This window comes from Dromaius novaehollandiae, chromosome 2, assembly GCF_036370855.1.
Source record: "Dromaius novaehollandiae isolate bDroNov1 chromosome 2, bDroNov1.hap1, whole genome shotgun sequence".
Classification (NCBI taxonomy): domain Eukaryota; kingdom Metazoa; phylum Chordata; class Aves; order Casuariiformes; family Dromaiidae; genus Dromaius; species Dromaius novaehollandiae.
The window spans coordinates 116,032,528-116,059,489 of record NC_088099.1 but is presented as its reverse complement, the minus strand read 5'-3'; the positions used below and the strand labels follow the sequence as shown (position 1 = coordinate 116,059,489).

The following is a 26,962-nucleotide window of genomic DNA, read 5'->3' as shown; positions in this document are numbered from 1 at the left end:
AGTATTTTTAAGTAGTGCTGATTATTTTTCTGCATTTTTTTTCAGTTGTTACTCAAACTTGAGGAAACAGGTTTAGAAACTGAAGGAATTCTTCGAGTGCCTGGATCTGCCTCAAGAGTTAAGGTACATGATTGTCCCAGTTTTCTGTTTTCTGAACCACAGATTCTGTGTAAAATAATACAGTGCACATAAATACTGATGTGTATAGATCAGCATTTCCATTCCTACAAGCAAAAGGTCAGATTGGTTCCTGGGAACCAATAAATCACAGAACATGTGGGCTATTGCTTTGCATTTGTTAATGTTCTATAAAAAGCACAGATTCGATGTCTAGTGCAATTTTTCTCCACTAAACACTGAGGAATCCTTTCAGTTTATGTCTGTCATCCAAAATTGTGGTGATCTTATCTCTGTTTTAATTTATTTCAGAAATCCAGAGTTGCTAAACTGAGCAAACTCAAGATAAAGATCTTATTCTATGTCACTTTAACCTTTGTGTGATTTCATTTCTCACTTATCCCCTGTGATCTTACAACTTCATGTCCCAAGTGAGAGAGGTTTGGCTTACGTTCTCTGTCTGGCAGCCTAGAATATTGCATTTTTGGAGCCTATCTGCTGGCTAGGGACACAGGGTAGTTCGTGCCCAAAAACCTCGTGTATGCAACTGCAGTACAGTAACAGCTGCAGCTGTTTCTCCATGCTCCCTCTTTGTGCTGGGAGCTGGAAGCCTTTGCCTAAGATGTCTCATCCCCCTGAAATCGTTAGGAGGTTTAGATTTTTTCTGGGCTTGGTGATGTCTATCTCTTTCCCACTTTTTTTTTTTTTTTTAGTCTATTTTAAGCAGCTTCTCATAGTGATAACCTCCCACTTTCTCATCCAGAAGAAAACTAGTCTTCTTATCTGAGGCAGGAAGTTGCAGCATGGTGGCAGCCACATGGCATAACAGAGGAATGCTGGGAATTGCTAAATGTTGATGGGTCATTAAAAACGACCATAGGAGAAAAAATGGCATTACGTGACATACACCAAAGATAGGCAGTAGCATCCCGACTGCCTTTGACAGTCTGGATTGATAAAAGCACTCAACACTTTGCAAAGTGCCATATCTTGCAGAAGGGAGCCCCTAATTTGGCCTGTATTTTTCAGCTTCCTCATTTTTTCGTGCAAATACTTGAAATGCTATTTCGCACAATCTCCAGTTTTTCTGACCTCTCCAGGGAGATTACACAGCAGGGCTGTACTGTTGCCTTATTAAATGACTTTCTTGTTCTTTGCATCTTCATATTTTTTGTATCTGTACTATTTCTTATTTTTATTCACAACTATATTCAGGGAACTGCTCTGAGATATGAGTTTCGGTGTGTGTAACTCTCCTGTACTGGGTGGTAAGTTAAACTTCCCCCACGATGCTTTTAAATTATTTGAGTTTTGGATTCATTTATGTCTGTCCAATGAGCCAACCAGCAAGAAAGAGAAGGTTTTCCAAAGCAGATTCAGATTTCATCCTTCAAAGTCTTCATACATTATTATGACATTAGGATTTGAGGGCATTCCAGTTTTATTTCAGTCTTGTTTGGAGAAATAAAAGGCATATGGAAGTGATTAAAGGTTACTCTTCTATAAAATGAAGAATAGAAAAATAAATACAAGTTTTCCTCTGTCTCTGGTCTGTGGTTTCTAACAAAAGCTCCAGTGACCCAAAAATTCATGATAGTCTACTGTGGGATCAGCTAAATTAAAAAAAAAAAAAAAAACTGCTATATAAAAACTTTTTTTAAAAAATGCTTAGATGCATACATAAAAATGTGTGTGTTTATATATTTATATCTATACACAGACACATACACACACACACATAAAGTGTATATATATACTTGCCTGTGTACATACATATATATATATATAAAATATATATGTTTCAAAAATCTGGCTTTCCATTTCTAAGGCTTTTTCACAGTTCTCAGCAGAACTCAGTTTTTCTCTCTCCTTGTGCTTTTGATGAAGTGAGGAATTCTGTTCCACATTTCCCAGTCAGTTTCCAGAAGAGAATTTAATCCAAGTATTTGTACGGATTATGTGCAAGGGATATGAATACACAGGAAGTTGAGATAGCACAGATTACAACCAGTAAAATGTGCTAGTAAAAATGAGAATGTGGCATTATACACCAAATCCTGAATGACTTTGTATTTCCTTTTGTGCCAACCATTTCACTTCATTATGTGTGACCATTTTTGATATGTAATTTCCTTCAATTCATGTGAAGAACAGTAAACAGACTTCATTTTTAAAAATCTTTTCTGTCTCAATGGACTAAGGTTTTTTGCATAATAGTAATGCACATTTGATAAAAAACATGCTCTGAAACCTGAATATTAGCTACAGATCTACTTTCTCTTAGATGGTCCCATGAAAGCCAGTAACAAAGTTAATGTGGACAAGGCAAAGTTTTTGGCCAGTAATAATTATGGAAGCTGCATAATTTATGGATATCCTTATATTACAACAGCATCCTTCAATCTCATTACCCAGCAAATTTTTGATTGAGCTTGCACTTTCCAAACAGTTTGAAGCCAAATTCTCCTCCCACTTGGAACCTTACTGAATATTTCCCTTCACACATGCACAAAACATTGATTAGTTAGCCTCCAAAACTAAATAGACCTCTGTTATAAAGCAAGATGCTGACACTGGAGAACAAGTGGATTAAAGTGCATTCCATCTTAGATATCTCTGAAGTTTTTAAGAGCTTTTTTTTGGCCTGTATGAAGTGGAGATTTTCTGATAGGTAAATCATGATTTGATACCTTTATTTTTCTATGAAGTGATCAAATTTCATTATTCTTATCTTTAAAAAAAAAAAAATCTGTCTAAAGACAGGAAGACCTGAAGTTAAAATCATTTGCTCAAGGCCCATGGACTGAAATACCAACATGTTAACTAGCAAGTTACCTGGCGGCGAGGAAGACTATTCCACTCCTTTGTGATTTAAGGGTCAAAGCCTCTGGAGAGTGGGTTATTTGTTTGTTTTTTTTAAAAAAAAACTGTTGTTATAAAAATCTTATTCAACTGATTTTTCTATTTCAAAGTCTACATTGTGCAAAGATGTCTTTCTTTAAATTTGTTCAAATGTGTCACTAGCAGAAATCTAGCTATGGCAAACAAAAGTTAGCCTGGTTTGCAAAACATCTCCAGGCATCTGATTAGCTAACCAGCACTGAACTCCATGCTACTGTATTTAGACTGCTACTACTGGTTTAGGGCAACTTAAATTCGGCTATGGTGTACACTGTTGTTTGTAATTAGATTTGTGAAATGATCTCAAACTCTCAGGTCAGAAGCAATAATTAAAGGTCAGATGCTTTCTTCTATTTTTCAGAATCTCCATCAAGAACTTGAGGCAAAATTTTACGAAGACACTTTTGACTGGGACCAAGTACGAAATAATGATGCAGCAGGATTGCTGAAAATGTTTATAAGAGAACTCCCAAGCCCGCTCTTCACAGTAGAATATCTACCTGCTTTCATCACATTAGTGGAAAGTAGGTAGAAAAAGAGTTAAACTAACCAGGATAAAATGCAGAAGTGTTTTAAGTACAGAGGTCCACTGTGTTGTCTAAACATTTAATTTTTCTGCAGGCTTTCCTTTTCAGATGAAAAAAAGTCTGTGTATTTAGCTAATAGTATAGACTCATTGTGTGACTGACGCAGCCATTTAATGTGAGATCTGAACCCTGTGAGCAAATGATGGTTGAGCAATGCCTTTCATATATAGATTCTGACTCACCCGAATTATAGATTTCACAAATGAAAATATCTGCAAGATAAGTTCAAGTCAGCGCATTTTAGTTAATATTTCATTAGATCTATTTTATTTTTCTTAAAGTTTATGCTGTGATCAGAATATTTATACAAAAACATATGCTCTTACAGAAGGCTTCAGACAGCTTGGTTTTGTTTTCAGTGTACACACAGCATCTCATTCTTGGTACTTTTTGTTCATTTTCCTTCCATGAAGGATGCAGTAGAACTTGGCAACACCTACTGACTTTAGGAAAGAGTGAGAGTATCAGATTTGGTGCATCTGTAAATTGGTAAAGAAAAATTGGAACTTTTGTAGGAGTTTGTGTCCAAGTTTTCTGTGTCTCCACGAGTTGTTTTAAAAAGCACAAAGAGTTGACCCCCTTCCTGTAACCTTCACATACCTGAGTATCCTCCTTACAACTGCCCGGCTGCATACAGTTAGAACCGTTTATCATGGGGGGAAAAGACTGAATAGGAGGTGTCTGCACAGAATAAAGTGACCTTATTCCCAATAACAGACACTATCCCCAGCACTACATTTTTTTCCCTGAACCTCTCTCATCCACCCTGAATGGAAATGAATGATAGAGTTATTGTATACCTTTCCCATCTTCTCAACCCCAGCTGTTCTAGGGAGAATTGCACCTTATGAATATACAGGAACCACTGCAAATACGGTGTTTTGTAACTGACAAGGGGCTCTACTTTATCTAGAGTGCTAGATTTGTGACGAAAGGCACAAATACTCTTTAAGTTATTAACAATCAAGCTTGAGTGTAAGGGCACATGGGTTCAGCAAATTACTCAACGAAATCAGTCTGAAAATTTTATGAAAACAAATACTCATTTCAGTTCAAAAGGGGAAAACACTTGATTATAATGACAGGATCCATATACACCACATTCTCATGGTGATATCAAAGAGAAACTGCCTAACACTGAAAAATACAGAACCTTTGTTATTTAGACAGAATTTTACACAAGATTGTCTCACTCTGAGAGAAAGACCGAAGACAGTGAGGAAAAACCCACTCATTAAATTGAGTTTATGATATTTGGAAAAAAGTTACTGCCAATCAATATCAACATACTGATCTCAACCGATGAGTGGTTGTTGTGTCTCTAGAACAACTGATCAGCAAGGCTTTTAGCACAAACCAATCATAATTGGGACTTAAAATATTAATTATTCATATTCTTAGAAATCTCCAAGATCAAGTTGCAACTACAAGCCTTGCATCTGCTGATCATGCTGCTGCCTGAAGCCAATAGAGATGCAGCAAAGGTATGTGCTTTGTTTGCTATTACCTGCCATCTGTGGTGCCTTTGACTTTTAAAATAGAGATGGAATCTGTTTCTAACAGGCAGTGATCAGATGCTTCACCATGAAAGTATTCATCTGTGTTTCTTATCATTTCCTCAAAAAAAGATGTTCCAATTCCCTGGCTGTAGTTGCTTTTACAAGCAATTAGGAATAGGTGTTGGAAGTATCCAAATGCTGATGTTGGTGAAAACTCCCAGGTATCTTTTGCTTTGAAGTATCCATTTTAAAGATGTTTGCTCCTCACATAGTTTGGAAAATATGATTGAGTTTCTAGGTTTTCTGTATAACTCTGGAATAAAGTTAAAACAGAGGATGTACTCCAGGAGCTTACCTAGGGCACTCTAGGTGCTAAAGGGCACTGAAGTCCACTGGTTCAGAGTAGAGGAGGTAGTCCGAACCAAAAACTTCTGAAACATGTATCTATAGCATGGATGTCAGGTCCTCAGCCTCAGCTGTTTTGCTTTACAAATCCATGCCCATTAGCTTGTACTACTTCCTGTGGTAGAAACTGTGGCTACAAGCATTTTGAGTGTTTGGGAGCTCCCAGATCTGGCTGCAGCTGTGACTCTAAGAGATACCAGCTGCATCTTCAGACTTGTTCCCACATGAGGGAAACCTGAGTGAATGAGCTGTCTGGGACCACCCCCAAACATTTCATCAGATCCCCTACCTCAAAAGCCTTGAAGAGTCAGTTTAGATGTCCATTTAGATGTAGCTTTATGAATTCAGGTGTCTTCTTTACCTGTATTTCTTTGTGGATATAAGAGAATAATGACCACCCCTTTAAAGTGTTTGGAGGTCTACTAGGGCTCTGTGAAGAACAGGAGTTATTTCTATACCCAATATGGAGGAGTATATGTAAAATGTGATAGAAGAGTAGTTTTAAGAATTTCTAGGTTTTTATACTAAAATAGGAGTGATGACAACAAAACTGAATACTGCTCTGCTTGCCATCTATAATGAGATTTTAGGAATTTCTCCAACAGAGTTTCTGTTTTGTATTTCCTTGGCCTTTTAATTGCAAGTCAGGGTACGAAGACAGTGGTTTCAACAGTATGGTGATCCCAACTCTAACCAGAACAACAATCCATCTTGTTCAATCACTCAGACAAAATCCTGAATAAACTGGCCAAAAGGGAATAAGTTTCCTTTGACTCTGCCGTGCATATGCAGAAGTAACGTCAAAGACCTACCACTGAGCACTTCTTGCTTTCATTACCCCAGAACCAGTTTTGCTTTGCTGGCAGAAATGCCTCAGATTATAGCGTATATGGGACCAGTGCATATCTGGAGAGAGACTGTTCACCCTGATGACTGCAACACAAAAAAAAGCCTTGGCCAAATACATCAATATGGACACCCTGAATCCTATGAAGAAATAAACTACTCTATTGCAAAGCCTTTATACCTTTCCTGTACTAGAGGATTCAGAGCCTTAGTGCAAATACTGTACTTGACTTTAATGGGCTTGGGATATGCTCGAAGTTGCATATAATTTATTAATGTGTGTATTTGGTATCATGAACTATTCTTTTGTGATTGGCAAGGGTGACAATGTGCTAGTGAATATTATGGCAATTCAAGCTAGAAGGCAAAAAATCCTAAATATCACCTCCAAGTGCAAATATTGCAGCTTTTTAGCCAGAAACATTGTGCATTTGAAAATGATGCATTGGATAAGTAAAATCTTTTGTGAGATTGAGCATAACAAGTGTTGTTTTTCCAGGCCTTTCTTCAGTTCCTGAAGAAGGTGGTTGCCAATGAAGGGAAAAATAAAATGAATCTGTGGAATGTTTCTATGATTGTTGCACCAAACCTCTTCATCTACAAAGGCAAACGTGCAAACCAACAAGAAATGCAAGCAGCTGCCACCACAGCACACATTGTGCGGCTTTTAATTAGGTATCAGGACATCTTGTGGACAGTGAGTAATGGTGATTCCCTCTTTATGTCTCCAGGATAGAAAAGTATTTTGCGATATACTGCAGCTCTGTAGAAATCGGTGTAAACAAGTCTTCCTAGAAGAAAGTATTTGCTACTCTTTGGGAACTGACTGGAGCTTTTATATCTATCGAATAAGGAAGAGAGATGGATACCTCTGGAAGGAGATTTACCCTACCTAGCTAAGACATCCTTCTCAGGATGAATTGCCCTCTGGAAGGACCAATCCCACACCACTGATAATACAGGAGAATGTAGATGACTTAAGTGTAGATGCCTAGATGAGATGCATCGACTTGAATGAGATGAAATGACTGTTTAAAGTCTAACCCCAAACAAATAATACGGGCCAAAAGTCTTTCCTGCTTGCTGGACTTTTGAAGGTTGGCCTGAAAATGTTGACAGTCTCAGCCTGAACAGAGGGAGGGTTTATGGAGATGGCAAAGACAGCCTTGTAGTGCAATTCCTACACCTGCAAGCATCACTAAAAAGTTTTATGTGGTATGAAAAATGACCTACAATTTTACCCAAAGGATAACCGTGGGACAGTAGAGGAAGCTGATAATCCCGTGTATCTTCTGGGAATAAATAGAGCTTCTGGTGCATACAATTTGGCACCTCTCTAAAGCCCCAAAACCATTTTTTTTTTTTGGGGGGGGGGGGAGGGAATCCATTGTATATGCTCAGTTCCACTTTCCCTCCTTTAGGTGCCATCCTTCCTGATTTCCCAGGTGAGAAAAATGAATGAGGCAGCAATGAACAACAGCAAGAGGCAGCTGATGTTTGACAAAGGTGTGAGAAAACTTCTGAGGAGAAAGACCATGGAGAGGGAGAGACCTGAAAGACCAGAGGTATGTTAAAATATATTATTTTTAAGTGGCATCCTTAGCCATGTCCCATCTTCCTTTCTCTCTTAAAATCTTCTGATGGCGGAAGGAAATTCCTATAGAGATATATAAAGCACTCTTCAAATATTCCCTTAAAATTAATTTCCATTCTGCTCACAAAATGCTCCCAACTGGGGTTAGTTAGACTTTCAGTCTGCCTTTCTCCTTCATTTTTCTAGTCAATCCACCACCTTACCACTTCTAAGTGTCTAACTGTTTAATTTGGTTCTTGCATCTCATTTGCCATATAGTCTTTGTTTCCCATGGTAGTGATTGTCAGCTTTATTATTGCCTGCACAGTCTCCCATATGACAGGGAGCGTGCTCTCAGGTAACTTTGGGAAGTAGAGTAGATAAGTTTACATTTTTCAGATGAATATACATATCAAATACATTTTACCAGAGAAAAGCAATATGAGTGAAGGTGTTAGACCAGAGGGTTTTATAAAAAAAATTTAAAATAGAAAACCCCTGAACTCTCAAGTCAGACAGCAGCTTGTTTATCTTGCCATAAAAAATAAGCTGATTTGGGAGCTATCTTGAGAGATGTGCTTCCCAGCCCAATATTCTGATAAGACAAATCATTGGGGATTGATTGAGAAAAGGAGATGCTGGGCAAAATGATTTCTAGCAGCCCAAGATATAAACAGTCGTACAACTGTAATGCAGTTATTGTATGTGCTTTGTAAGAAAATGATCATATGTGGACCGCCCATTACAGAAGTGTTCTGTGAATACTCCACAAATGCATTGAGTTGTAGTTGGGTAGTAGGATGTCCATACTAGGATTAGTTGCATTAATGCATGCCCAGCTGTGACAGCTAAGCCACTAGATACCCTCTTTGTGTGTTGTAGTTTTACAGCTTTGCATGAACTTTCTAAGCAAAGAGAAAATCCAGTTTGCCTAATATAGATGCCAAAGTTGGGTCTAAATTTTAAGCATCTAATGAAGCAGTTCTCCTCAGATCTGTCTTGAAGTTGCCCATATGACTGGAGAGAGGTGGATACCTTTGAGGACTTCCAGAGTTTCAGGTCCCATTCAGGCTTTGGAAAGTCTGATAGAAAGACCTTCCTTTGGAGGTCTTCAAAGCCACCAACTTTTTCCATTGCCGGAATAGGGAGTTTAGGGACTTGGCAAACACTGCTTCAAAACACACTTAAAATTAACATACATGTTAGGTGTAACATACAAATTAGAAAGCACAGCATGCTGTGCACACATGCACAACGTATGCTATTCCTGTAGCTTATATGTAGCACTTCCATGTAGCGACAACGTTTAGTAACCTGGACAGAAAGTCTTTAGTCTTTCATACTGGTTTAAAAGAATGGAGGCTAGTGAATTGTAAGAGGAGTAATCAAGGAACTGGTCAAGGCCTCTCTAGTCCTTGAAGAACAGGTTTGAAAAACAAAAGAAAAAACAAATTAGAAAGGAGTGATACTAAGAGACTGTAAGAAATAAAGACTAAAACATCTAACAAACAAAAACTGCGGAAGGGTACGTATCGAAAAACATAGAAAGGGAAAGGAGACATGCATGAATTGTGAATCCATGCTAATTCATTTGCCAGCACTGAATGGAATATGTTGTAGGTAGGACATACATTTGTACTGCAGACACAGACATATGTATTTATTTAAAATGGTGGTGTACACTACTGTACACTGTACACTGTATTCACTTTGGAATGAGCACAATAAAAGCTCCTAAAGCAGAGTACATTATTACAAACCTTGCACTTGTCTGAAAGATAAGTTCATTAATCATTGCAGTAGGCTTTATATCTAATAAAAAGGAGACCACCCCTGGCAGGTAGCTGAAATATGAAGGGTACACTGGAGGCAAAATCTGTTTGGACAACCAAGTTGAATTTTGAGCGCACTTAACATAAACCCTAGGTCTCAGATATTTTACATTACACAGGGACAAAGACTGGAGAGACTATTGTACTCTGCTCAGCATGGTATTAACTGGATTAGAATTGGAATGCAAACCTTGCTAATTGATTTATCTGCCATTAATCATGGAAGAGTGCATAAACTTCACAGATGATTGTTTGAACCCTGCACAAGGTCAAATTTCAAATTAACGGAAACCATATGGTACTTTTATATTTTAAAGTATGTAAGCTTCGATCTAGTTGAAGCTAGAGAAGGCAGAAACAGGACTTGATCTTCATTAATGCCTCAAGAGAATTTCATCTTTAAAAGGAAGAACAGATATTGCTAGATATTTAAATGTATTTTTTAAATAAGCAGTTGGTTCATTGGCCAATGTTAAGAGAAAAAGCCTATCAAAATCTCAGATAACGACCTAGAATATTACTATAAGCAATTAAAATTCAAGGGCTGTTCTTTATTCTGCATGCATTAATGTGATGCTTACCAAGTAGTTTTTGTTTTTGTGTAGTATCTTATTATACTGTATCTATAAATTCACAATTATATGATTGTAAATACATAGTAATAACTAAGTGAATCCATGCCATGATTTTTGCAAGCAACCTTGAAAGAAAGAATTGCAGAACTCTTTCTGAATGGAGCTACAGCAATATGTGCTTTAGACTTACTCTACTGAATATTGACTTTAGGGAGCGGTCACTTTTCCCCCATACCTGCAGTCTGACATACCCGAGGGAGTGATAAGAGTTTATGCTCCACTGCATTCAAAAGTCTCTATGGCTATTCAACTCAACAGCCAAACAAAAGCCAAAGACATCCTGGCTCGATTCCACTGTGAAAACAGGTGGGTAAAACAGAACATTTTGTTTTTCCTGAACAGTATTTCCAGAACCATTAATGAATAGATTGTCACCTTTTCAGAGATTCACTGTGTTACAAGAACCCTTTTTATAACCTAAAATTGTTAATTTATGATAATATTGGTCAAAAAAAAAGCCTAACCATTGATTTTTATTCTTTGTATGTTATTAACAATTGGCTGCTATACAGAATCAATCTGCCCTATGTGATGCCTCTACTAAAAACATACATTTTATAGTCTTGCTGCATATAGAATCCAGAGAGATTGTCTTACATCTGCCCATAAAGCAATAAAGTTTTTATTTCTGTAAGGTAATAATTATTAACAGTTCTGGGAACTGAGAAATTGTATCCTGAAAGTCTTTTCTGCAAAGTCTTCTTGTGTTATCACATAATTCTTTTGCTTAAATAAATAATAAAAAAAGAAGGCTTAGTTGACAGTGACATAATGAACTACCTCTGTAGTAGATAGTATTCTGCAGTGCTTAATTTGTTAGAAGTCCTTACATTTGATAAGTAAACTCATCTGGAGAAGGGTAAAAAATATCAAACTCCTGCTTAATATAGATGTAGTTGATACAGCAGTCATTATAACAGGAAAGATAAAACTGGAGTTTTTTTTTCTCTCTTAGTCGTGGATCATCACAGAACATGGGAGGCCAGATCCAAAGTTTACATGAAATTGGAGGAAATATAGGTATTGTCTCATATTTGAAAACTGATTCCTGAATGTCCTTAGTCTCTTCAAATACTGCAAGCCAGTGTTATTTTCACACAGCTGGGTCTCTCTCACCTTCCAGTCCATCTGCAGGAAAGGAGATTTCTGATCCAAAAGCTGTTAAAATCAATGTAATGATCCCTCCTGACTCCAGCACGATTGGAAAGGCTCCCCGCAGGATATAATGACCTGATGGCTAGATCCCAGCAGGACTCCTTATGGCTGCTGTGGTAGTCTTGCCGAATTCATCTGACCTTTTGCTTTCTTCTCTCACTCTCATAACTGAGCTTTTTTCCCTAGTTAAGAGATCCTTAGTCTTCCTCTCGCAAGCATATTCCACCCTGCTCTTAAGTCTTTTCCCAAAATACATTTCTTCCTCACTGTATTTAAGTGTTAACCTCCTCCACATAAAAAAACACAACTAAGAATTCAGCCACTGCATATATGTGCATAACATATTTATACTAATCTGTGTGATTTATTTAGATTGCAAATTCCTTGCAAATTCCTTGCAGTAGGGATTTTGTCTTCTTCTGTGTTTCATGCAGTGACATTTTTGTAATAATAACAGCAGGGGCTCACCACAGAAGTTCTTTGCTTAAAGGTCAAAATCAGATTTTAATTTGATATTACACAGTTCTGACTTGCTCCTTTCTCTATTCATACTAAAATTCTGTGTGCTGTGCTTAAAACTTTTGTCAACTGTCTGATCACATTCGTTATTTTTTCTAGTTTCAGCTCTGAACAGCCTCTATAAAATTATTGCAGAACATCACAGACTTATTTCAATAGCAGTCAAGAAGCAAAATGAACAGTCTTTATTACTAAAGACATACTCTTAGAAAACTAAATTTGTTTAGTGATTTGTTTGGCCTGGCTAAATAGGATGACCAACAGATGCTAAAGCAGGAAAAGATCCTATAGGCCTTGTGAAACAATCCCAACTACACCCACCATGCTCTTTCAAAAACCTGACCATTTAATTTGTATGTTCATTTAAAACAGTTTTTATAGTCCTAGATCTTCTGGGATACCTTAGTCCATGGACTATGCATTAATTCATTTATATTTCTTTTACTTGAATAAAATCATTAGGACCCCCCATAACCTTATAAGAAACCGAACAAAAATTTTACCATAATCCTTAATGTCACCGCAGTGTAACCTCACCAGTTAAATTTCTTCACCACCCAGTCTAAATGCAATTTAATCCAACAAATCAACTTAACTCAAGATTTTATTGCCTTATTACTCAATTAACAAGAACCAAATGCCTCTTTCTGTGTCAAAGACAGATTGTCGCAAAGGCAGCCGGGACTCCCCAGGCAGCCAGCTCCCATTTCCAGTCACCACCTAACAAAAACCCTCAAACAGCTAGACTTCGGAGGACTCCGTTACTTTTTTTTTTTTTTTTTTTTTTTTTTTTAACCAGCAAAATAGCAGCTGCCAAAAACCTTGATGCAGTCCATATTTTTCTTTGTCAGTTCCTACATGGATGAGAACATCTGTTCCACAGAGCTACTTTTCAAGTGTTTAAAAATAGTACAGAAATGAAATCACAGAGTTATAATCCCAGCCAGGTAAATCCAAAGAAATAAAAATATATCCTGTGGTACCTACAGCAATAGCATTATTAATGGTTATAAAGAAACTATAATATTTGTCCAACATTTAACTAAATGCCTTGTCCATAACTCCGTGGAAAGCATGGCAGCCTGTCTGAAACTGAAAGTGAATTCATGAATCTCACCAAGTAAAAATACTGAAAGGCACATTTACCCAAACACCCACCGACACATAGGCAAGGACACACCAAACCACCTGCAAATCAGAGATACATTCAAGGACATTTGAACATAGCTCTGTCCTGTTTGCAAATGTGCTGAAAACATGATGTGATTCACGGCTGTCCATTTTTGGCTCAGGTCAGCACTGCCTGGACCCGGATGCCTACATGTTAGATGTTTACCGTGCAAATCCTCAGGCAGAATGGGTGATAAAGCCAAAAGCAAGCTGAAGCGCGAGGCGCCGGCGCGCTGGACAAAGGCCAAAGGGACAACCGCGATGCCTGCCGTTTTATGAAGCTCATACCATAGATTCAAGCAAAATGGTAGCTCCGGGACAGAACTCCTTCCTACTGTACTGTACAGCCGATGTTCACCACGTACTGATTTTGGTATGAGAACTATCACTCCAGTTTCTGGCATTTTGCAAAACATCACATCGGTTCTGCTTCGGATTATACTTGTGCCAGCGGGCCCAGGAGTTAAGGAGGAAGGACCAAGGTACCGAGGCACAGAAAACAACCTGTCGCATACAGAGTTGTTCATTTCCTGAGCTGGTGTTAGCACATGTATTTTTGAAAAGGGAAGACTCCAGGGGCATCCTAGGATGCATGAAACACTACCGATCATGAAAGCATCACAGAGACCTTCAAGATGAGACTGTATCTCTAAGACATGCAACGCAGGAGCTCTACCTACAGCAGTGCCAAAATGTAGCTGTGAGAGAAAAGCAAACCTTTCTGCTAAAACCTGTGCTGTGCGCATTACTGCAATATTTATGTCTCTCCACATTGGTACCTGACACTGGCAGGGAGACAGGTGGGGGGAAGAACAGCTATACCACTTTATGCATGTAGCACTGTTCAGTCTATCAGTCTTCTGAAACCATCTGTCTCTGGATCACATTACTGTGCATAGTTGTAGTACCGCAAACCAGTTTTTTTTTTTTTCCCCTCCTTTCTTCCCCTACCACACATGCACCAAGTGATAGCTTCAGAAGACAAATGCTAGGCGAGAGAAGGCATATTCCCTCAGCTCCATCTTTTACTTAGATACTAAGTAAAAGGTCTTCTACATCTTTTACATAGATCTACATCTGTGGAATTCCATAATATGACAAATGTGTTAATGGTGTCACTTACAGACATCACCTTTTTTGTTAAACTTTATCATTTCTTAATTTGTAACCTAATTCTTTTTCTTTTGTTTATTTTAGCTTAAATATATAAGCAACTTTTATACTATTCAGCAGCACCGAGAAGAAAGATCTTTGTCTGGATCTTGTATAATACAGCATGGAGAAGAATAAGAGCTTCCAGTGAAGCAGAGGGATTTAATACTATTTAACATTTACAAATTAGGGCCTAAAGACCACAGCTAAGCTAGGCTCAGTTGTGCTAGGAATTTCACAAATAAATAACAAATCGCAGCTCCTTTCACAGGCCATTTACAGTCTATGAAAAAAACACAGGCCAACAAGAGAAACAGTGAACTGTAACTGTGTTAGGAACAACACCAATATAATAGAGTATGTCCAGTTTGCAGTCTGTCACAAGGGTGAGCACCATTCTTCAACAAATTGGGTGGTTTGGGACTACACTTAATATAACTAAGCATGTTTGTTATGTATGGAAATCATGTCTCTGGAAAACCAGAATTATTTTTTCAGCTTTGCCTTCAAAAACTGGGAACTAACGCCATTGAATATAATGTGACGTCCCTGCTGCTGGATGACTATCCTGCACAACGAATTCACCCACAGTCTGATCAGTGGGTTGAGTTTGTACCCTGGACGCACACATAGGGCAGAGGCTCCAGCTACAGCCACCTGATAGGAATGGAAGAGGGTTATGAACCAAGCCCCTGAAGTGACCATGGAGCATGTTGTCCTACAGAGAAAGCCTCTAACTTGTGATGATCTGCTGCCACAGTGTGCTAATGATTTTCACATTTTAGAACCCCTACTTTTGGTTCAAAGTTAATCATGTTCTCCAGTATTTAACTTTCCCTGTTAGCGTTCAGTGAGAGAAATCAACCTCTAATCAGTATTTTTACCAGCAACAATAATGTCTACAGAGGACAGATTTTGTCTTTCTTCTTTTCTTTCGCCCTTTCTTTCTTGAGACAAACTATGATTAAAATTTAGCAACATTATTCTCTTTTCCTTAAAACTCTATGTAATTTTTAACTTTCAAATTTTTTTTTCTTAACACTAATGGATGCATAGATGCAGCCAGGCTAAGACCAGGACAGTTGTCCTATAAAATACACTGCTTGTTTTGACAACTATTTATTTTAAGTATATGAGAGATTGTAGATCTGTCATTTGTTCATAGGACTAAGCATTAACATTCTGTCCCCTGCCTTGTTCTTGATTCCCTTTAGTTCCTTCTGTGGCCATGGACAGCTCTTTCTTCTAGGCTTTCTGTGCTGCCCTCTTTTTTAAACAGGACCAGTACTTTCCTTATAAAGGTAACATGAGAATTAGCTGAAGTTAAATTCAGCTCTCAGACACATCTGAGCAAGTCCCTGAGTGGAACAGGAGTTGTAAACATCCGTCTAGGAGGGACAAACTCAGCAAAGGGATTTTATGCAGAAAGTTCTTTGAATACAAAGAGCACAATATAAATGCTAAGCATCATTGTATTTATTACCAACGAAAGAGCTTTTATGATTATACAGCAAGCCTGAACATTGACTAAAGGATTTGAAATGTCATAGCAAACAAGGTAACTTTTTCTTCAGTACTTTCACACAGACACATTGACCTTCTCTGTCTTGCGCACTCCAGCCTGTGTTTTTAATAGCCATACAAGGGAAAAGATTGTACTGAGCACCTACAGGTTCAGACTGAAGCCTACTCGGTATGTTCTGGACTCTGAAATGAGGACTTCACCAAAAATGTTTCTTAAATAAATCTCATTACACTTTGCAAAGAATACAAGGGGTTTTTGGAACACCTTCACCTCTTTCCACTTTGCAAATGAAGAAAGCCAAATCTGATGTAATGAAATCCATCCTATGAACACTTGTTTTATATTAAGATTGCCTATAACTTTATAAGACATGCATATCAGCAGATGAACTAGATTCTACATACAGTGCCCAGACTACTACAATACAGCCAAACACCTGCTGTCTCTGCAGAGTGGCAAAATTCTTTTTTGATGCAAATGAGAGCAAGACCTAATGACCCATGTGTATTGCAGTAAGTACCATTACACATTAAGTTGTTTTGTGTTGTTGTGGTACACTAACTTGAATTAATACACAGCAGACAAACTGAAAAATCACTCCGACATTTATAAATTTGATGTCTCAACTTTAAGCCTTATATTTTAAGATGCAGGTGGAGGCACCTGCAATTTTGCTCCTCCTAACAGCACTTGCAGTCAAACCAAAGTTATAATAGTATTGTCATCAAATCAACATATGTGGAAAGCTATTAATAAGAAAGTGGTAGCATGCAGGGAGAAACATTTTCAGCAAACTCCAAAGACGCCTCAAAGCATTTACATACTCCATGGTTCTACAAAGATAGCATTTTGCATATCAACCATATTTATAGAGAGTATTGCCAAAAGGTAGGTATTGGAAACAGACTGGAATGCTCTAACCTGTTTATACAGGTATTTTTATAACGTGCGGTGTGTGCAAATGTCTCTGTGTCTACGTATACTGTAAACTACCTCACTCTGCATTTTCCAGGAAAAAACGTTTTGGCTTAGAGGTTTCTTACTCCAAAGCTTTGTGTTATTAATTTCACCTGTGTCTACCAGTCTTTTACATTGATAAGCAGCTTCTCCTCACAAGGGGCAAGAGTTGGAAATTAGCTAAAAGAAAATATATTAAAATACGTATTTCAAGATACGAATGAAATTTTGTCCAAACCATATTGCCTCAGCTACTGCTTGTAATGTGAACCTTGCAAGACAAAATGTTGGGGTTAAGAGCTAAAAAAACACAAACATATTATGTTTCAGTTTTTATTTTTCAATGGCTTTCCATTAATGTGTGCCTTCTCTGGAAAATAATACAATGCCACTAACCAAAGCAAAATGTTTGTATGTATTACACTCCTCATTATAATGTTAAATGTCTTGTTGAAGTAAACCCTACACCTATTAGTGTATTTGTACAGTAGAATGTGTTCACTGTATTGTATCCATGTCAAAAATAAAAACAATACAAACAAAATAACTCTTTAACTCTAAACACATGGTTTTCTGACAGAAGCAGATGACAGAAATTGGGAAAAGGGGTGGCTTTAAAAGCAACTCCTTTGTTACAGCAGATGAGAAGCTGCAAAGCACTATGAAGGACCATATTCTGCCATGCTTGCTCAAGGGGAGCAGTTCTTCACTCCAGGAGCTCTTCTCTTCTCTTGGACTACCCCAATGCAAGGTACAAAATGACACTGCTCAGAATCCTGCTTCATTGAAATCAATGGCAAATTGCTTCCAGGTTTCCTTGGAGTCAGTATTTTTTAACTACCATGAAATAAGTAGAGCAGAATTGACCTTAAAAGGAATTCTAAAAATGCATAGTAAAAGCCAAACGAAACTGTAAGAAGCAGGAAAAAAAAAAATACTGCTAGTTTAAAGAAGAAAAAAGGAGAAGAAAAAGTAAAGACAGAACTGTTGAACCTGTGAATTAGGAACTGCAGGGCACCAAAAGTGCTTCCTCGTGTCCTATAAGTAATACTGGTTTACCAAGAAAGTCAGATGTATTAGTTCTTACTGTCGTAACTCATACCCAAATTGTTCCTTCACCAGAACAGTATTTCACATGTCTTTGCTGTGGAGTTGCAGCTTGTCCTGTGGCTCTTCAGAAAGTTTAACAGGCACATGATTTTCCTAGATAACACAGTTAATGGGGGCCAGGAGCACTGGATATTAAGCAGAAGGAAAAGGGATCAGCGTTATCATATGAAGTAAAAATGAGAAAATTCTGTTCATTAAACTCTGAATCTGATACCTTCGAAATTATGCCATTAGTTTCCTGCTCCCTCTGCTGGGCTCTACCCATTTCCATTTTCTACTTCATACCTTCTGGCCCTTTTCTTCTTCTAATTAAAATGTACAGATTACTAAACTACAAGAAATAATGCAGTTTATTGTAGTTTTATTATGTGGTCCAAAATTATTACCTTCTTATAAAAAGACCAACATACAATAAAATGAAATACTGTCAACTAATCAAGAGAACACATATTGTAAACACTCATTAATAAAAATTCCCAAAAGAAAAACACCCAATTAATGCCATTAACATTGTATTAGAGGTATTTGTTGTTCAAAATTTTTTAGTTAAAATGCAAACATAGAGCTTTTGACTAAAAAAAAAAATCCTGAGTTGGAAAACAACCAGAAAATCAGAGACACGCAAGCTCTCATCAAAAACTTCTTTTCATTAACAAATGAGAGTGAAAAATAACAGATCAACAAAAAATCCTCTCTCAGTCCAGAAAGGCTTTGCTGCAGTTCAGTGCTCAGCCCCCGGGCAGGAATGAGGAAAGACTCCACGCAGGTCAAAAGCTCTGTTGAAGTCAAACAACTCTGCCTGCTGGCCCTTGGTCAGCATGAGGTTCCTCAAGCAGCCGTGGAATGAGCTCTTGCTTGTCAGGCAGTTTTGCTTCACATCAGCTGAAAAACAAATATGAAATACGTAGAATTTCTTCCCAGTGAACTGAAACAACACAAAGATCCAAGTTATTCTTTAAACTCTTCCCCTCCATCCCAAACGAGATGTAAAAATAATGTCTGAGGAGCACCAAGTTCCATTCGTGTTTGGATGATCTTGGCATGCTCCCACCACGCACAGTCATTGTTGCCTTTGAGCATAAGCCATGCACTGGGCTAGACTAAGGGTTAATTTATGCAGAGGCTGCAGGAATAATTTGCCCCAGGGGACAATGGCTGATAAAGGAGGGGAAAGCCACACTACACAGGTGTCTTCCATGTAAAAATTGGGACTGGCAGAATATGAAGCAACAGCTGAGGCATGCAAAGTCATGGACTCTCTTGGCAAACCAAAATATGGGGTTGGTACCAACTCTTTTTGCATACAACCTGTGAAATGATTCACCACACTTTCTGCAGCACTCAACTGAACTAAAGAATTCCACTCTGCTCTATGAACTCTAACTTTTCCCAGATGGAGCACTGAAAGAGCAACAATTAGTATCACATTTACCCTATTTTAAAAAAAGGTCCACATAATGCTGATAAGACCTCATAGGGATTTCAGAAAATCCCAATATTAATCAAGATCTTGTTAATTAGCAATAATTCATTTTTCATAACGCACCAAAACCTTGTCCAAGAGAAGGCTCTGTAACATTTCAAGCTATTATCCCTAAAGCTTTCCAAATGTTTAAAAGCAGAGTTTTCCCTCCAGACCTCATCAGCCTGAGCTTTTCATACAAATGGAAATATCGGAGCTCATAAACTGTAACAGCTGTTTCAGAGACAAATTTATAAGGACATTTGATGCTACATTTAAAAGCATGAGATACTAAAAACCATCTGAAGCCTTCTCACTTTCAGTATTGATGTGGTCATGAAAAAGCTATAAACAAATATTTTTGTGTTTGCCTACAAAAAGGCCAAGCTCATGGTGTTAAAAATCCAGTTCTCTTAATGAATAAATTCGCTTGGCTCAAATTATAAATTGATGAGTTGCACAACTTAATTTAAAAATAATTCAATTAGATATTTTTATATTACCATCATATTATGATTGACAGTTACTTCAGAAGGAAACTTGCACAGAGCAAGGAAATATACGTACACGTGCCACAGCTGGACTTTTGCCAGCACAGTCCCAACATATAACATTAGCAAAAACGAAGCAAAGAGAGGCATGGGAGAAACCTTACCTAGACAAATGTAAAGGAAAGCCTTAATATGAATTTGAATGCAAGACAATGACACATGAAACTACACAGGCAAGGACATTGCGAAGCCTGAGACAGACTGTGAAAAGGAAACCATATGGAGGAAATCCTTCTCAAAAGTTAAGGAGCAATTTTGTGAAGGGAAGTGAAATGAATTCAGTTGGTCTCACTGACACACTCATCAACAGCTAAATGCATTCCTCCACAAAGATAGTACACAGAAATACTAATAGGGTATTATCTTAGTGACAACATGGAAAATGGTTACTGTGATTTACAACTCAGTCATGAACTTCATGGCTCATTTTTTGAGAGAGAGAGAGAGAGAGAGAGAGAGAAGGAGCCATGACTCATTCTTATGAGAGAGAGAGAGAGAGAGAGAGAGAGGGAAAGAGAAATATTATTATACCTACCAGGATAGCCTCCAACATAAATGGGGTTGTTTGTATCTGCAGAGGTTGACTGGATGTAGGGATTATCAGTTTGAACCAAATTCCCATCAATTATCAGTGCAATATGATGTTTGCTTTTGTTTGCTTGAAGCTTGTGCCATTTTCCATCACACAAGCTATTTGCAACTCGTGGTTCGTATGTGGCTGTTATTCTGCCAGCTCCATTGTTAACATGGAATAAAACCTGTATAAACAGTCAGATGCCAATAAAGATACTAAGTAAGAATACATGAACTAATTTGTCTAGATAAAAGCACAATCATGCTACTGCAGAGATTTCCGTTTTAATAAATGTTTGGTAATTATGCAAAGCTAATGTTTGCTTTGACAGACTGAGTGCAAGTCCTTACAGAAGTATCTTTAAAATCTAAAAGATTGATATCTAACCATGCAATAATCCTTTGGTTAGTCCGGTATCCTCTACTTGGGACTTAAATGTTTCTTACAAATATAAATCAAGTACTTTTTCTCAAAGAAGCTGAGACTTAAGATTTGAGAGAAGATCTATTGCATCTAGCTGAAGACAAAGAGAATGGACTGAAAGCCCTCATAATTGCCAATATTTGTATTGATTTACTTTATGTATTTAATTTGTCAAAGTAGTAGACATCATCTCAACTCTGTGATGAAGATGAATATGTAAATATTAACAGAGAAAGTGCATCCCCCAGAAAGAGTGATATTTAACAGTCTCTCTAGCTAGGAAGTTTTGAATAAAATATGAGTTATTTCTGAGAAAAGGAAATACTTAAGAGCAATCAAATATACATCTTCATGCAGGAGATGAGTAGTGACCTTTGTATTGATTGATAAAAGGTACTTTCTGTGTTGATTTATGAAGCATAATGGCCAGCAGAAGTTGAGAGAGAGCTAATTACCATGGGTATTGCTCACAAATAATGAAGAAGAGATTACAAAACAGAGGGGTTTGTACATGCAAGAATCTACTTGACAAGGGCAAGTTTAGCTTTATGGCAAAAAAGTATTAGGTTACAAGAAAGGAATATATTTAGTCTAACATACAAGATACGTAGTGCAGCAGCAAGAATAATACAAAGGAGGTCACAGTGGCTGCAGGCTAACATGAGTAACACCAACTAAAAAGGCAAAAATTTCCAGTGGCATGCTACTCTCACATTGTAACGTAAAATGATGATGAGAAAATTTGAGACTGAAAGTCCATCCCATACTACTACTGTGGGGACTTGGTTCTGACATTTTGCCTGCATTACGCTTTACTGACATATGTTTGGTGCTACCCTACAGCTCTGACGTCCCAATTTTAATCAAGCCTTGTGAAATGAGTATGCTGACACAGGGCAGCCTACCTTGCCATTTACAATCTCCAGTCCCACGGCATCGACTTTAGCACTGCTGATCCCAAGGAGAACACCATGTGCCACGGTGGTACGAAACTCGAGGGTGATGTTCACATCAGACCGCACTTTGTAACCTTCTTTGACTGAAAGAAGTTACAAGCTTGTAACAGAAGATTTGTAACCCAAACTACAGAGCAGAATACGTGAGTGGTCATTAAAAGGCCTAAAAAATATGTTAATTACTCTGCTGGGATAGGATCCTGCTGAACCTCTGGAAAGTTATTCCTAAATTGTCCAAAGTCAAAATTCACATATTATATATATATGTGTGTGTGTGTCTGTGTGTCTGTGTCTGTACGTATGTATAAATTCCCAGAGTTTTCCTTCATTTGTTTAGATTTAACACACTGAAGCTTATTTGTTGCACTAACAGTAAAGAGTGCAAATTAATCTAATCCTTCATGTTATTTCATAAAACCATTATGTCTCATAAATTCCATTTGCCACCATACCCTTTAACAGACTTCAGCCTGTTTTCATGGACATGGATATCTTCAGCTGCTGAAGGAAAAAGGTGCTACCGTTTCTTTACCCAGTGCTAGAATCATGAGATCTTCCATCTGTGGAAGACAGCCCTTTGTGGAAATGGCCACTTTTGGACACAGGTCATGAAGGGAACCAACTGGCAAGCCACTCAGTCACTGAGCGAGGGGTCAATTAATTATGTACAGTTCGGCTAAGGCCTAAAATGGCTTTCATTAACAATAATTAAGTAAGGTACTGCTTTCATTTAATGACACTTACCAAGGGCAGCAAAACCACTCCCATCAAAGAAAGTGCCTTCCTGTACTGTCTCGTAGCATTTATTCACAGCAAAGATGGAGACAGGGCTCTCCTTGTCCAGTTGCTTGCTGTTAATTGTCATGCTGCCAACGCAGGCAGGAATACTGTGAGTCACCTAAGCATATTGAAATAGAAGAGTTAATGCACAATACAAACTGCTGTTATGCTCTCTTAGTGATTCACCTGATGTCACTGTAAATTAAAAACTCTCTGAACAGAACACAGCAGAACCTAAAATATTTACATAATTGCATTTCTATTTATTCCCTTTGCTTATATAAGGTTACGAATGTACACAATGTCTTACAGAGTCAAAATAACTATTGTATAGAAACACAGCATATACTCTCTATAATTTACAGAGCAAACTGCTTTGCCACAGACTGCCTTGCATTATAAAGGCCTGATGTTTCTTCTATAAAAAGAATTTTATGTGCTTGAATGAGAGCTGGGAGATGCCCAACAGTTAAAGACATTCCAAATATGCTTCAGTAAATTAACGAACATGTAAAGCAAGATTTTCTAAGATACGTTGCAAGTATGGATCACCGGAGTTTTATCTAGTGGTAAGATTCACTAGAATTTCTCACTATTTTCAGTAACTACAGATTCAAAGTATGCCAGTATTTATTAGCCCAGTTATGTAAAAAGCAAGGGTGAAGAGAGTACATACAGGAATTGAGAAACACCATTATCAATGCCAGAATCCTCTCTAAGATAATGGGCTGCACAAGGAGGAAGGTGACAAAACCTAACTTCTAAATGTGCATATGTGCTTTAATCTCAGACAGCTAAACCTAGCCTTTCATTTAAGGCACCAAATTCCTACCTGGATCCAATAGGATTTATGTACCAAAATGTCTGTGAGGATCTAGGTCATATTTTTATCTTATACTTTGAAGCATGGGAATTTATAATCTTTATCCCTTTGTAACAAAGGGATTGATAGAAGAAAAATCTATCAAGGGCTACTGACAGGAGGATACAAGCTCTAGCTCAAGGAGTCACTAAGCTATTGAATGCTGGAAAGATTTATTGGGCAAAGGGTCATTATTTTCTTTGTTATTTCTTTTCCTAAGTACTTGGGTTTTGCTCTTAACAGAGACAGGATACTGAATTAGATGGGTTTGATGCAGTACACCCATTCTAATATTGCAAAATAACAGAGGAAAAATACCCAAAACATTCTTACATTCCCAAGATTCTTTGCCACATAGTCCAAGGGGAGTCCTCCCACGTATAGCTTTCCCTCCACATCCAAAGTACTACCATCACCCACAGCGCTGACTGCTATCAATTCCTTTCCATCCACAATGATTATACCTTTTCTTTTAACGTATTCTGTCTTTACCTGGAAAAGAATGGAAGTATGTAAACAGTATGTTGATTCAGTTATCTAGTCATCAGTTACCACAGAAGCGAGCAAGATGATTTTTAAATGCTAGATTGTTTTGATGTACTGTACTGGGGCATCATCTTGAAATTCACTCTGAAGATGAGGCCATTTCAGAACGCAGCTGAGCAGCTAAATTGCTTTCTCCCCTCCCCAAGGCCCCACAATGATTTCTTGTTGTCCTGTGTGAGCATTTCAAGGTCGTAATGATTATTATTTAAAATCACCAGTTTATTGCCTTATGATTTGAGTACATGGCTGAGTTTGAACACTGACCTTCTGGAATACTGTGCTGTCCACCAGTGGAGCTACCTTAGTTCTCTGAAGTGCATGCTCCTATGCTGTAATTTTATTATGGGCAGTGCTGAATTTGCTATAACCAAAAAGATTTCCAATCTAGTCTGTCCTTGTTCATTCATGCCCCTGTGCTTTCCCAGCACTAAAACAAGTGCTCACATGGAGATGAGGGAATTGATTTGAGTTCAGACTAACCATTTATTCTTCCATGATAACTTTTACATCCAACCAGAATCCTGATTGGGTTCAACATGAGGCTTCTTGAACACTTGGACTGGTAAACGGAGAAAGCAGTTCAGTAGGGTGATATAAGCAGATCGCTGAGAAGGGAAAGAAAAAGAGCTTCTTCTGGCAGCAGTGCATGTCATCTTAAATTGATCATAAAGTTATTGTAATAATCATCCTCTGCTCTGGTGAAGTAGTGTGACTCAGCCTTAATCTCAGAAAAAAAAGGTTAAAGCTCATATTTTTATGCCATGTATAGCAAAGGTAGATCACCTATTCATCTCTTGAAAGGTTGATAGTGTGAAAATGAGCTTTTATGTGAGTATGTTTAAATTTAAGCAAGCAGTTGTAATTCTGGAGTGTTTTTCCCTTCAGGGCAGGCAGCAGAACTTATGTCAGAGAGAGAGGTATCACAGATAAGTTCACATTTGCTTCCTCTATGTTAGTTTTTGCTTCTTTTTTATTCTGGTTATATTAGAAAGGCAAAAATAACACTGATGATTTCCGGGGTACCTATGAGATGTGGCAGTTCTGTGTCATCAATTGCCTTGTCCCACAAAAGCCACTTCCTGGGGTTAAGGCTCCACATATGGAATAGTGAAAGGAAGCTTAGCAGGATGAATATTGTCATCCTCACATGCCCTAAGGAAAACTTACGTGACAAGAGCCGCTTTTAAAATGTGAGCAGACATCACACACATTTCTCACCTAGGAAGCAAGAGCCTGCAGAGCTGGGGAGCTCAGAAGGCTGCCTCAAATGCTACCTGATACCTGAAATCTGTAGCTGGTGAGGATGTCTACTGTGCTTATTAGATAGCTGGTGAACTATTTCACTCCTAAATGATCTGAGATACTTGACAGTAGCTAGAAGGTGGAGTCACTGCAAAATTAATAAGAATTCAAAAAGGAAATAATTTTACTTGAGTAAAGTTACTTCAACGGTTTCACGACCAGGTTAAAACCTGTTTGCCTTCAGGACATAAAAAGTGTAGTGACAGTGAAAAAAACAATCCAGTAACTCCAGGGAAGAGAAAACAGGTACAAGATTGGTGAGTACCTACCGTATGCCATTTTCCATCACTGATAAAAGCAGGATGAAAAGCTACTGCTTTTCCTTTGCCTAGATCAAATGAGAAATAGAGCTGCCCCCTGTGAAGCTGTAGGGCTGCATAATCAACCTGGTTCTGGTGAGCCATGTAGTAAATCAGACCACTGGTGGCAAATGTTCTGAGATTCAGCTGGACTGAAAGTCTAGACAATAAAAATACAATGTTATTGATAGATATTTTTTCTGCATCGATAAAAAGCTTCTCTGGAGGCAGAGAAAAGGCTCAACCAATTTATTACTACAATGGGAAATAAAGGCCAGAAAAGTAAAATTTGCACTGATTCTGTGAAAGCATGGCCTATAACATATTTCATACTAGAAATCAGGGTGGTGCCTGCCAGAGAAACAGCAAGTGCTTTAATGAGCTTTAAGGTAGAAGGGTTCAGCTGTTTGTGGCTGCTGGCTCGCCTATTGCCCCAGATGAAGTGAACGACCTCCAGGCTGGTGTGGTGACATCCACCACTCTTAGCCAGGCCTGCTGGGATATAGTGGGCACACTGAGAACAGAGGAAGGCTTACAGGTAAGGGAGCTGTTTCTGAGCTAGCTCTTCATGAAGGAGCCATTTCATAGGGGAACACAAGGCTAGGACTAAATAGCATCAATTCTCTGCAATGCCATTACGTTCAACGCTTGCAACATAAGGGCTAAAAGGAGAAAGAATCTTTTCTAGATGCCTGAAGAGGCTTCCTGAGTTGAAAGAATCATATGCAAGTGGTTCACAGGCTGTTTTGGGGGCCTTGTTTCACACAAATGAGAGTAGGAGAGAGTCTACTGCAAGGAAGTCTCAGAGTAATTCTTCTCAGTAGGCTTAGCTCCTTCAGTGACCTGGGAGTGAAGCAGACATGGGAGGTGCAACTGCAGAAAACGCAGAGAAAAGAGCTATATGTTATCTGCGTCAGCCAAAGGTGTAGGGACGAGCTGCAGCTCTCTATGTGGAAAAAACAAATCAAAATACTTACAGTAGGTACAGCGGGGCTCTTAAACCTGAAGGGAAAAAACACAGAACTCTGACCATGAGTTCAGCTCATGAGCACAAACCTGAGAGGGACATGTAATTAAGATGCAGTGGCTGTGATGCCTTCTTCCACGAGAAACTCAGAGAAACTGAGGCAAGAGCCATGTTCAAAGCTGATAATGCAGTGGCCCTTCATGAAAACCATCACTGTGCTTCTTGTAGCTTAATGCAAGAAAACACTCTGTGCATGT

The 26,962-nt window shown here is 38.2% G+C and overlaps 2 protein-coding genes across 6 annotated transcripts in view; one reads left to right on the top strand and one right to left on the bottom strand.

The window, feature by feature from the left end:
* ARHGAP28 (Rho GTPase activating protein 28) overlaps positions 1-17,420 on the top strand; it is a 77,389-nt gene extending 59,969 nt beyond the window's left edge. For 3 of the 5 annotated variants that reach the window (XM_026105554.2, XM_026105555.2, XM_064507242.1), the window contains 8 exons: positions 46-123; positions 3,380-3,542; positions 5,007-5,089; positions 6,855-7,052; positions 7,777-7,920; positions 10,547-10,701; positions 11,351-11,415; positions 13,362-17,420. In XM_026105554.2, the coding sequence (XP_025961339.2) occupies positions 46-123; positions 3,380-3,542; positions 5,007-5,089; positions 6,855-7,052; positions 7,777-7,920; positions 10,547-10,701; positions 11,351-11,415; positions 13,362-13,453 (978 nt within the window). In that variant the 3' untranslated portion in view covers positions 13,454-17,420. The other 2 variants (XM_064507241.1, XM_064507240.1) reach the window with 2 other exon arrangements.
* Positions 17,421-18,327: 907 nt separating this feature from the next.
* LAMA1 (laminin subunit alpha 1) overlaps positions 18,328-26,962 on the bottom strand; it is a 106,063-nt gene continuing 97,428 nt past the window's right edge. Inside the window, exons 58-63 of the mRNA XM_026105553.2 lie at positions 25,709-25,898; positions 23,925-24,083; positions 22,694-22,847; positions 21,899-22,032; positions 20,532-20,754; positions 18,328-18,865 (exon numbers count right to left, since the gene is read on the bottom strand). Of these exons, the coding sequence (XP_025961338.2) occupies positions 18,705-18,865; positions 20,532-20,754; positions 21,899-22,032; positions 22,694-22,847; positions 23,925-24,083; positions 25,709-25,898 (1,021 nt within the window). The 3' untranslated portion in view covers positions 18,328-18,704. The remainder of the gene's footprint in view (positions 18,866-20,531; positions 20,755-21,898; positions 22,033-22,693; positions 22,848-23,924; positions 24,084-25,708; positions 25,899-26,962) is intronic.